The 13,665-nt window shown below is 32.3% G+C and overlaps 1 protein-coding gene across 5 annotated transcripts in view; it reads right to left on the reverse strand.

The window, feature by feature from the left end:
* The window catches only part of PHF14 (PHD finger protein 14), a 189,608-nt gene that overhangs the window by 53,736 nt on the left and 122,207 nt on the right, over positions 1-13,665 (reverse strand). For 3 of the 5 annotated variants that reach the window (XM_055147149.1, XM_055146003.1, XM_055146551.1), the window contains exon 17: positions 12,174-12,291. In XM_055147149.1, the coding sequence (XP_055003124.1) occupies positions 12,174-12,291 (118 nt within the window). Of the gene's footprint in view, positions 1-5,132; positions 5,160-12,173; positions 12,292-13,006; positions 13,037-13,665 lie in introns of those variants that run through there. The other 2 variants (XM_055118864.1, XM_055117872.1) reach the window with 2 other exon arrangements.

Here is a 13,665-nt window from a genome sequence, read left to right on the forward strand (position 1 = left end):
ATTGTACTTATGTGTCAGAATCTATAGATGTCTTTAAAAGTCATATATACAAGTTATGATATCACAAGTTATAGTGCCTTGACTACATATGTCAAAATAAAATAAACATAAGCTTGGGTCCCCAAGTGATTGTGACTACTCTATTGGCCTGTTATTTGCATGAGAAATCAACTGTTAACATGTAAAAAAGAACTGAAATTGTATGCATGTGCAACATAATCTAGTCTAGCCTCTCATTCACGATTTAAGTTACCTTTATATCTATGCTTTGGTAGCTAATACACAAATACCTGGTAATCTAATTTTAGAAATTTTAATTTAAGATCAGAATTTATAGAATACCAATTATTAGTTGAGAAAACAGCAGTCCCTCAAAAACACAAAAGAGAACTGATAAAAAATGCTGTGGTGCACTCTGAACTTTTCAAAGTGATTCTTAAAGTTTTCAGCCTCTATAAACATACTTTAACGAGTTTTCAAACCAGTGGAGCAGATAATCATTTGTAGTCATCACTGAAGTTACATTTAAGAAAAGATTCAACTTAAGTTCAATGAAGATATATCACTACAACATAAACCTTTAAGAACCTTCAAAGGAAACATTAAAATAGATTGGATCTTAGGTCATCAGATTTAAATTTAGCACGAGTACAATCTGGAAATTAAAAAATACACACACACACACACACACACACGCATGCACACAATAAAACAAGTTGTTTTAGCATATATATATATGAACTCTGAATTTTAAAGGAACCTAAATGACCTAAATAGCTGAACTAGGTAAAAGGCAGAAATGTAGTACGATGAAAAATTAGTTTTTTATCAGTGAGTATCTTTGTCAAATAAGTATACAACAGTTTTGCAACTTTATATATGTAATGGTTTCATATCCTGTAGTTAACAAATAATTAACAAAATCACCCAAAAGAGTCTAAATTACAGTCAGCATTTTATCCGTGACAAAGCATTGTTTTTGAACAGGGTATCTTCCACCTCAAGAAAATGCTGATATTAACATACAAAGATACACAGATACACAGAGGCACACGCAGGTGTTGGCACTATCTACATAGCAGAATATTCCTCAACTATCTTTGCAAGGACACTCAATTTAACTGGTTGTAGATTCTACTACAATACAGATTGGTTTCAAACTTCATTATGAAAAACCTTAAAAAGTAATATATGATTTAGATAAAATTGTGCTTAGCACTGAATAACAAATTTTTAAATTTTAGATATAGTTCTCTCATTTCTCTCCAAGTACAACAGATTAAATTCTGCTGAGTCTATATAAAATATCCACCCTGTCTGGGAATGCCGACTGGTTCAGCCCTTTTGGAAAACTATATGGATGATTCTCAAAAAATTAGAAACTGAGCTCCCATTTGACCCAGCAATACCATTCCTAGGGAATATATCCCGGAGAGGCAAAAAGGTATAGTAGAAATGATATCTGCATTTGTATGTTCATTGCAGCACTGTTTTCAATAGCCAAAATTAAAAAAAAAATTGCCCAAAAACAGATGACTGGTTAAAGAAACTTTGGTACATCTACACAATGGAATACTAAGTAGTTGTTAGAAAAGATGAAGTCATAAACTTTGCATATAAGTGGATCAACATGGAAAGTACAATGTTAAGTGAAATGAGTCAGGAATAGAGAGACAGACATAGAAAGATTGCACTCATCTGTGGATATAAAATAACAGAGTACGGCCTCATATGCTGTGGGAAAAGGCAGCTCAGATAGAGAAGGGAACACCAAGTAAAATGTGGTTGGAGATCCCACGTGGGAAGGGAGATGTGTGCTGAAAGTACACTAGAGACTGAACACGATGGCCATTCAATACCCCTAGTGCAAACCACAACACCCTAAAGGAGAGAGAGAACAAAATACAATATCCTGCTACAGAAGTGGGGTGGGGTGGGGGGTATGGAATTGGGGGGTGGGAGGGATACTGGGTTCATTGGTGGTGGAGAATGGACACTGATGGAGGGATGGGTTCTCAAACATTGTATGAAGGAAACACAAGCACGAAAATGTATAAATCTGTAACTGTACCCTCATGGTGATTCACTAATTAAAAAATAATTTTTTAAAAAATTTAAAAAAATAAAATAAAATAACAGAGTCGGAGACTAACACCCAAGAGTAGTAGAGATAAGGACCAGGAGGTCTGCCCCACAGTTTGGAAACTGGCCTTACATGCTGGGGGAAAAGGCAGCTCAGATAAAGAAGGGACACCAAGTAGAGAATGTTGGGAGGACCCATTCAGGTTGGAAGATTCAAACTGAAAGTAGACTATAGACTGAACACTAAGGGCACTCAATACCTCTATTGAAAACACCAAAAGGAGAGAGAACAAAAGGGAATGCCCTGCCACAGAGACAGGGTGGGGTGGTGGGGGGATGGGATAGGGGTGGTGGGAGGGATACTGGAATCATTGGTGGAGGTGAATGGGCACTGGTGGAGGGATGGGTAAACCATCACTGTATGAGTGAAATGCAAACACAAAAGTTCATAAGTTTGTAACTGTACATAACAGTGATTCTCTAATAAAAATTTTTTTAAAGAAGAGAAAAAAACTACTGTACTAGAGGAAATGTATGTCAAGTTTGAAAGAACTATAAAAAAATTAAGCTTAATTTCTTGTTAGCAACATTTTAACTTCAGGGTTTTTTCATGCAAAAGAAAAAAATCTTTTTTAGATATATTATAAAACTGTATTCTGGAATATTTGTAATTTTTTCCCCATTAGTTTCTTTGAAGATGGAGCACTAAATAAAGAATCTGTAAATGGTTAAAAAAAAATCCACCCTGTCAAGTGCCATTAATAGACACTTATTTCACTGAATTTGTGTATGTGTGTGTGGTGGGGGAGTGGTTGAAGCACACCAGATGATGCATGGGGGATAAAACTAACTCTGTGCTGGGGTTTCTCCCATCAGTACCTCAGGGACCATGTGGTACCATGAAGAGGGGGCCTCAAGGAGTTATACTCTATCTTCTGTCCTGATGGTAGGTCTATCTATGCACAATTTATTTAACAATTATCTCCAGGTTTTATTCTCTTATTTGTCTGAGAGATCATTCCTGTTTTGTATTTCTTACCAAGGAGGTTTGTTCATAATAGAAAAATTATCTAAGTTTTACATTACAAAAATTTTATATAACTAGGGACAAAATAAAAATCCGATTTGAGAAGCTCTTGCAGTAAGAAATAGAAATAAATATTTCAGAAATGATGGTGAGTTTCTAAAAACTAGGCTCTAAAATAAATCTGGGTCTGAATCATTGTTACAACACTTAGCGATATAACCTTTAACTTTTCCCAAAACTCTTTTTAAACTTCAATAAAGATCAAAAAATTGGAAATCAATTTAAAGGCTATAGTGAGAATTAAATGGGGTAATAGACTTTAAGAGGTTAAATAAAACTAGGCACATAATGGCACTTAATAAATGTTAATTGCTATTATTGGTAATACGATACTTATTACTAAAATGTTCATTTGCTTTATACTTGCAATTACAAAGAGTGTATTATAAAAAGGAATATTGCACATTACTTAAAAATCAGATTAGAAAGTATTTAACAACACAGGAAATTGTTACATTGCTAATATTATATGAAAAAGGTAACAATCATGTGTAATATGATTGTAATTTTTAAGAGCAGGTTGATATAAGATGGAACCTATGATATTACTTACTATAGCATGAACAGAAATTAGTATTATAATTGCAGGTCACTTGTAATACTTTTATTATAAAAATATAACATGTCAAACACACTTTCATTATGTCCCAAATACCTAATCTACAATTATTCATCAATCTTAAAAATAATACTATCAGAACATTAAGATAAGACACTTAAATATATGTGAATAGAAATTTACTTACATAATTTTAAATATATTTCAGAACCCAATTTCATTCTTAAGTTCATACTTTTATTATTTGTACTTTTTCTTTTGTACTTGAATTTAAAGAAATCTAAGTTGTAAATAAAGTACTTCTTTAAATACAATATTTAGGTTATTAGATAAATTTCCAAAAAACATGAAACAGTTCAACTAAATGTTTAAGAAATCAGAAAGAACAAAGTTTTATCAATACAAAGAATACATGAATTTTCATTTCTTTTTTTTTTGAAGGTAGAATTTAAATATTTCACATTCAGGAGTTTTTTTATAGCAGTGAGAACAGGCCAGCTTATTTTAATTAGAGACAACTCTTAACATTTCTCTTATTTTTATTTATATTTTACATAAATACTGGAACAACAAATTAACATAGTTAATATACTTGACATTCCTTCTGAAATTATACTGATCTATTCCACAACTCAACTTTAATGCTGCAAATGTTAAGTTAATTAGGCAAAAACATTTTAATTTCTTGGTTGCACTTTTGTTATTTTCTTTGTTAGTATTGTTTTAGAAGCTCCTTCTTGTGGTGCTGGGAGATCAGGAGGTGCAGGGGATAGAATTTGGGGCTCATCTATATGTTCAAACCCTTTCAGATACTTCCCTACCCAAAATAACTGGACTTTTTAAGAACTTGATGGAAAGATCTCTCACCTTAACTACCAAAATATTAGTTGGTGACACTTTTCTCCAAATTAGTAAAAATGTAATCAAAGAAAAGCCATCTCCAAGTTAAAAGGCAGTACACAAAGTTGTTGAGTTTTGAAAGACAAACAACATGGCAACCCTACTGTACTTTGATTAATTACCTCAGCTATAATTTAGTTTTTCATCACATCTGGTATTCCACAGCATGCTACATAAACTCATCAGGCCCACTTGCCATCAAAATAATGGCCTGATCTTCAGTTTGTAATCATAACTTAAAAAGTGATTTGATTTTTCAATTTACTAATAAATGGAAAACATTTGTTCAATTTTGAGGGTCTAATTATTTTCCGTTCTCTGTGAATATGATATTGAAATACACAAATACATCTGTCAGAAGTACTGACAAACTTACTTGGAGGAAAGAAATCCGATGTTAAAAAGACCTTCACTGTCACGGTCACTGTCATCCCGTTGCTCATCGATTTGCTCGATCGGGCACCAGTAGCATCTCCATTGTGAGAGTTTTATTTCTATCATGTAAGGTCTTTTTGTGTCTTACAAAAAGACCTTACATGACAGAAATAAAATTTGATCAGTAAAGATTCCAATTCTATTGTAATGAATAATCAGAGCAATTTTGTCTTGCTAAAAATTGTTACTTGATAAAAATGTTATCTAGAAATGAGTTTTAGAAACTTGACTAGGAAAACCAAGCAATCTCTTTGAGCAGATAATCACTGTCACTGTCATCCCGTTGCTCATCAATTTGCCCTAGCGGACACCAGTAACTCATCCATTGTGAGACTTTGTTGTTACTGTTTTTGGCATATCGAATACGCCACAGGTAGCTTGCCAGGCTCTGCCATGCAGGTGGGATACTCTCGGTAGCTTGCCAGGCTCTCCGAGAGGGATGGAGGAATCAAACCCAGGTTGTCCGTGTGCAAGGCAAATGCCCTACCTGCTGTGCTATGACAACATATTCTTTGAGGGGGGAGGAAGGTCACACCCAGCAATACTCACAGGTTCCTCCTGACTGTGCCCTCAGGAATTACTCCTGGCGGTATTCGGGGGACTATATGGGATGCCGGGACGGAACCTGGGTCAGGTGTGTGCAAGGCAAGCATCCTACCTGCTGTGCTATCACTCCAGCCCCAACAATATATTCTTATCATTATTCTGTCAATAAGATCAGCTCTGTATTTACATGTTCAGTTTAAGTAACTTTGTTTTTTGCTTTTAAAAAAGGCACACTAACAAATGTAACTAGAAATTGTTAGTATTTATTGAATTCAATAGGCATTTAGTCTCAAAATACAGCACTCAATTAAGAAACTGAAGGCTTAAAAAAGTTCATGCAAACGGGGCTGGAGCGGTAGCACAGCGGGTAGGGCATTTGCCTTCGACCCGGGTTCAATTCCCAGCATCCCATATGGTCCCCTGAGCACCGCCAGGGGTGGTTCCTGAGTGCAGAGCCAGGTGTGACCCAAAAAGAAAAAAAAAAAAAGTTCATGCAAACAATTCTGAATGTCAAACAATGCTAGAGTAATTAGGAACAGTCTGAACTTGGTATATAAGAAATCTGGGGGCTTTATCTGTAACTATAGTAGTCGCTACACTAATAACTATAGAATAATTACACTACAATTTTAAATATTACATGTTTAAGTCTACAAACCATCATACATTATTTCTAGGAGATTCTAATGCTAATCATAGTATTAACAAATAACTTTTGTCCTGTATCCTGATTTTTATATATTCATATTAATTGACAAATCACACTACTATGAGTTTTAGCATTTTTATTAAAAATGCTAATATATTGAATTAAAAATTATGTTATGTTTTAACTAAAAATGACCTCTCCTCCAACCATGCTAAATTCAGAAACTTAAAATTCAACCTGAAGTCAGATAAAATCCCGGAGGTCAAATGAACAGTTAAAAGTTTTTTATGAGTCACTTATATGCTTCAAATTTAAAAGAACTTTAAAGAATAACTCATTTAAACTTTATATTTTCATAAATCTTCATAAAACATAAAATTTTGACATTCAATTTCCAATAATACCAGATTCAATTAAATGTGCTTGTTTAATGTATTGTGGCAAGATACTCCCTGGAGAGATTATTCTATTCAGCGCCATCAGAGGCAAAATTCTCAATGTTTAACTTGAAAATATTTACAAATGTTGTTCTGTTACAAGTATATAAGTTATAAAATTCTAGTTGCTTCATGCAGAAAATTTGGATAAAAATTTTTTAAAATCCTATTTCCCCTACTTGGACATTTCTAATACAAATGAGTATCAAGAAGTACCACTTGCCTCAGCTGTTATATTCTGCATTTTTACTTTAGGAATATCTATAGGGATTTAGATGAGATTTAATACATAGGAATTCAATTCACTACTGTTCCAGAAAAAGAATATACTAGAGAGATCAAATAAGACTGAACCAAATGGAGGTCTCCAAGCTAAGATAGCTCGTCTGGTACCAGTCAGATAATAAGCTGTCACGTACTCGATGCCTTTTCACAGAAATAGTTTAAGCAAGGATTAAAGCAACAGTCACTATAAAATGCATGATATATATTTAAATCCTCAGTGACACTATTGAATATATGTGACTTGGATAAATCACTTTCAAGAGAAATATTTATAACTGTTTATTTAACCAAGTCACAATAAACTGTTTTCATTTTTGGGTATTTCAGCAGCATTACATATATATATATATACATATATATATGTGTGTGTATGTATATATATATATATATATTTAAAGTTTCTCAGAAAAGAACTAAAGAGCAAACTATCCCTCATACCAAAAAAATAAAAGTAATAGTAAGCTGATCTAATGTCTTGTATATAATCATCCAAAATATTTGTAAAGCAATTTTGATGTTTGACTTAAAATTTTGAAATAAACCGTATTATTTTAAAAATATTTTTAATAATGGAAGAATCCACAAAATACATAAATGAGTGGCTCTTATTCTTGACTGCTCATTAAAATCATCTCAGAAACTTATAAAAATATAAACGTCCACCTTCATTCCCAGTTTCTCTCTCTCCATTGCCTCTTCCTAACCAACTCTGCAAGAAGGCATTAGGTTGTGGTAAGTAAAGTAAATATTCATAAGGAGTGCGTATAGAGGTTGAAAAGATATTAGTTATCTATCATGAAATCAATCAAATGAAAAGTAGTAAGGGAAAAAGGATCCAGTTTTCTGTTAAGAAATGATCTATAAAGTCATAAACACTATATGTAAATGAAGCTACATAAGAATGTATATGCATATATCCTGTCCTGGCTCTACTTACAAAGATGGAGGAGAAGTAACATCCCAGCAAGAGTAAATTATATATAGAGTACTCAGGATTTTTTTTTTGGAGGGGAGGGGGGTCTCAGGAGAATACCCAATGGTATCGAGGGGCTACTCTTTGCTGTGTGACAAGGAGTTGACTATATGCAGCGTCAGGACTTGAACCAAGGTGTTGGTTCCAGCTACATGCTAGGCAAGCACCTTAACCTTTGTACCATCTCTCCAGCTCTAGTATTCGGCCCAGCATCCATTAACAGTAATCAGCACTACATGGAAAAACTTTGGGTGCCGGAAGTGGGATGAGGAGAAGTACAAATTGAGACTGGACTGTCTTTAGTAAGGAAATCCTCAAAGATTGTAAAGAGCTCAAACACAACAAATGTCACCTTGAAATGGCAGAAAGCTATGTTCCTAAAGTGGCTTCCACTAGCTAAATTTGAAACATTTTAAATGATTAAAACAAAGATAATAATCAAAATTAAATAAAACAGAAAGTGAAAGACTGATAAGGAACAGAATATTTATTATAGCTTCTCATTTATTCACTACGTTATTTATTGAGAATGGGAAGAGAATGGAACAGATCTTCAGATAACTCCTTTAAGTGACTAAGGCTAACATCATTTGTGGTTCAAATTGATCATGTGTTCTTGCTAGATTACACGCTGCATGACATCTGCAGCATATTAATAAAAAATGCATTAAATGGATCTTATTATAAGATCATAGAAATTAAGATGAAAGATATTCCATAAAACAACTGCCCTGTAATCTCTGAAGGTAGCCAAGATAAAAAAAGCCCCCCTCCCCAAAAAAAGCAAATAGGACTATCCATATTAAAGACTAAACAAACACAAAAATTATATGAAATTTGATTCAACATTGGATCCTTTTGGCAAAAAGGACCCCCATGGAACAAACGATGGGAAGCAAATGATAATATCTAAATGACCTCTTGAGGATTAAATGTTAATAAAGTGTAAATGTTAATTCCTCAATTTTGTTGATTATTTTAAACATGTAGTATTATAGAAAAGCACAGATATAAATCAGAAGTGTGACACAGATACATTCTGAAAGTTCACTATTGTAGCACTATAGCAATGAATTTGCATCCATTCTAATGAAAATAACTACTTTATCTTTGCTTTTCCTATCAGTAAAATACAAGAACAGGACAAATGTATCAAGAATTACCTTGCAAACAACATTTTACCAAAACAAACAAGAAAGGAAGGGACAATATAAATAAATATTTTGGGTTTTCTTGCCATATTCAGCTGCAATCAGGGCTTATTCCTGGGCTCTGGGCTCAGAGATCACTCCTGGGAGCTTCAAGGGATCATATGAGTGCCATGGATCAAAGCCAGGTGCAAAGCAAGACCTTACCTGCTGCATTATCTCTCAGGCCAACATATATTTAAACCTGAGTTTAAAATTGCATTTTGGGCTTCTTTTAAGTTCTAGGAAGGTAACAATTTTCTTCACGCAGATATTTGTAACATACTGCTTTACAAATTTAAAAGCTTCTACAACAATTCATTGACCTCAATCAAACATATGACTTTATCTCTTCATGGTTTCTTTTTGGACTTATTAGAAATCAGCAAACATCTCCCAGGAGAAAAATGCAAACAGAAATATAGCACCTGCTTGTGAGGAAAGGAAGAATACTAAAGTAATCAAAACATAATTGATGCAACACAGAATCCAAGGAGATCAATTTCCTTAACTTCAGCTTAATAACTGCATTTTTTCATTTATAAAATAAAGTTAACAGTAATATTGTTTTTTACTACTGTTTCAGGTTTTGGGCAATGATCAGGGATCACACACAGCAATTTTCAGAAGACAGGAGACCATATACAGTGCTGGGGATCAAACCACGGTCAGTAGGGAGCAGGCTAGCACCTTAACTCACATACTATCTTCCCAGATCTATAATAATGTTGTTACTATTAAAATATAAATCATTTCACTACTACAATCCTTACAGCAAACTGCTTTGCTATTCTAAAAATTACATACCACATTTGGGTAAAAATCTGAAAATGTTGCTTTTGTCTTCATTCAATCACAAGTCCAACTCAATACATCAAACACAATGTTAGTATGCTAACCATCTGCCATGCCAAGGAAATTCCATTAAGAACCCAAGAAACAGATACTTTCTGGGAGAAGAGGAAAAGTCAACACAGAAGTAAATCACTTTCCCCATCTCAACGGCTACTAACACCTACTATAAAAACAAAATAAATACTCCAACAAATTTGAAAGAAGCCTCACTGAATTTCCCATATTAATACCAACATGACTATATGAAATTTAACAAAGTCACTCTTTGTCTTTGATATAATGCTACATATTTACAGTAGGACAGAACTTTTTTGAAAGAGTACATACAACAGGTGAAATAATGGCTTTTTCTTCTTTGTCAGAAGGAAACTACTAGCTGGGCTTGAGGGTCAAGGGCCATACATTGTCATGCTGAGGTGGAGGGAGGAGAGTAGGGGATGCCAAGCACAAACCCTAGGCAATGGCCTTGCCATACATCACTTGCTCAAGTGATATAGTCTTATCACTTGAGCCTCATCCTAAGCAAAATGATTCCCTTTAAAAAACCAGTTTCTTAATTTCTTTGCTAGTAGTCGTATGAAACCCCAAACAACAAAATAAACACTCCGGAAAAGCATTTGATACCACAAAGAGTTTTATAAGGCAACTACTTAAAACTATTTTTTTCAGTTAAATACTATTTCTGGAATGTTGATATGTTTTGCTATTAAATATGCCTTTCTTAAATCTGTGTTTTAATAAAATGACTAGAAAATTAATTATGCTATATAATAGTTTCCACTCATGGTCACAAATGCTTTATTATTAAATAATATTTTATTTATTTTATTATTAAATAAAATGCAACACACTTTAGCAATTTCTATAACTGTAAATATTAAAAATTAGTAAATCTGTATATTTCAAAAACTATAAATATATAGAAAATTATATAGAAAATTTCAAAAACTATAAATATATAGAAAATTTCTTTTCTATCACCAAATGCTTTCTTAAGTTTTCAATCCATAAATGTTTATAGAAGATTTTTGTGTTAAGTTAGAAAGAAATAATTTTAGTTAATAAAGAACTTTTGGTTCCATGATCAGACAGGAACTTAGTAACAAGTTTTATTGATTCTAGGGCAAATCCATTTTTAGTGGCAGTAAAGAAAGATGACATGATACTTATATTACAACAGACATTTAATTCTTCTTGCCCATTTATGGAAGAAAAATTTGATTAACCCACAGCAGACCTTTGTATATATTTCTGTTAAATGAGTCAAAGCATTAGAAATCTACCTATTCACTCACCCATTTTAAAGAAACACATTAATCTTAAACTTTAGATTACCATAATTTAAGATTATGACATAATTTCTTTATTTCCTACATGGAATTAGACAACCTTATTAAAAATCAACTTTAGCATATTATAAATTACTTTCATCAAAGAATAGATATAAAACATACACAACAAATTTTAAGATGAGTAATAAATCAAATAAAACTGGACTTTACTAATCATTATTGTTTAATGCTTATTAATACTGAAATATATACCTATTTAAATATATACAGATATGAGTATATATATTTAATTTGTCAAAATGAATTTCTTAAGACTCAGGGCAGAATTTCCAGTCACCTTTAGCACACCTAAATTTTGACTAAAAGAGTATTTAAAATACTACAATAACACAGATTATGCAAAACAACTAAGATGTTTGATAGAGAAAATTTATATAATTGTAACAGAATTTTTTTTATTAATAAATTTATTTATTTTTAATTAATGAATCACCATGAGGGTACAGTTACGGATTTATACACATCTGTGCTTATGCTTCCCCCATACAAAGTTCGGGAACCCATCCCTTCACCAGTGCCCATACTCCACCACCAGTAAACCCAGCATCCCTCCCATCCTCCCCAATCCCATCTCCCCCCACCCCACCCTGTCACTGTGGCAGGGCATTCCCTTCGTAACAGAATTTTTTTACTCTTAACTTTAAGAGCAATAAAATCACCATAGCAATATAGTTTTAATGTGCATTATGCATATTTTAAATGCTGCTCCTTCATATTCTAATTTTCTTTAAAGCTAGGAAGGGGATCTATTTGAGTGGAAAATCTATCAAAAGGAAGAAAAACAATACTTCTTCTTATAACACCTTCCCCCACTCCCTCAACTTACTTTAGAAGATGAAGAATCACACTCCTGACATATCCATCCATAGCCTGTTTGTTTTGGAGACTTTTTCAAAGGAGGATCTAAACAGCCAAAATGGTAGCACAGTCTGCATTCATCACACCTGCAGAGTAAACAGATTAACAGTTTGTATATAAATAAGATTTAAGAGAACTTTTCACAGAGTAAATTATTTGTACATTTTAATTTTAATACTGAAATTCTGTATTTGACTTACAAGACTATTAAATTTATGTTTTGGAAAAAGCTAAACCTGAAATAAATGCCATAAGGAAAACAATAAAATTAACAAAGTTGCTATTAAAATATACCTCAGAATATGTTGATGACAAAGAATGCATGTATGCAGTCACATGTGTTCAAAATGAACAAATTTCAATATGAACTTCAAGAATCATTCGACCTTCCGGTAACATAAAATCATTTAGTTAGATACCTATAATTTAAGATTATGAATTCAATGCAATACATAATAATAGTTTTAATTTGTTTTTAATCTAAGGAATTCTATTAGGGTACACTAAAACTGTAATTGAATCTATATAAATTAAATTTCATGATGCTCTTTCTCCAAGTTAAACTAGATGGTAAATACTTTCTATTATTTATAGCATGCTAATTCAATCTAGAGCAAATAAATTCCATACCAAAAATTTAATATTATTTTCTTAAATATAATTTTCCTCAAAATTTAGATATTATTTTCTCTGATAGCATTTGCTTTTTCTAAGACCTCCAAGAACATTTAAAATTTATTAACAAATGTTCTGATAGTTTTTGCCACCTATAATGTACAAAATCTAAGAAAACTATCATACCTATTCTTCGTTTCAGACAATCTCATCCTGCTGACAATGAAGAAAGATCTGCATTATTTCAGTGTTATAAGAAAGCTCTCATTAGTTGGACTTACAAGATCTAATTTTAACAACAAATAACAAAAATGCATAAAACTTATAGAATAGATTATATTCATTTTTAGCTGTTTTTAAATTAAATACTTTTTGCTGAACCAATGTCAGAAAACTTTATGTAGTTTCTAATACTGAGTTCAAGCTTTGCAAATTAAGAAATCTACTACTAGGAAACAAAGAGGAAAACTTACAGTACACAGAAACTTGAATAAAGTGCAAACGTACTCTTCAATAACTTTACTGGATAAAAGTTATTGGGAGAATGATATTGTTATAAAAATACAAAATGCAACAAATTATTTTTAGAACCATCATGAATACAATAAATGTATATTTCCAATACAGTAAAAATTTTAAATCATGCTATAATACAAAATGTCCCAAAGATATTTGTGAATGAAGAACTTTAGAAAAAATAGTAATTTAGCTAATAAATTACCTGAATAAGGTACAAAGAAATTAACAACAATTATATTTCATAAGTTTATGCATTTTCTCTGTAATTTTTATGTGTTAAATAACCGTAAGTAATTTTGCCAACCCTTCTTTTAGATTCAGATACA

The sequence above is a fragment of the Sorex araneus genome, chromosome 1 (genome assembly GCF_027595985.1).
Source record: "Sorex araneus isolate mSorAra2 chromosome 1, mSorAra2.pri, whole genome shotgun sequence".
Classification (NCBI taxonomy): Eukaryota; Metazoa; Chordata; class Mammalia; order Eulipotyphla; family Soricidae; genus Sorex; species Sorex araneus.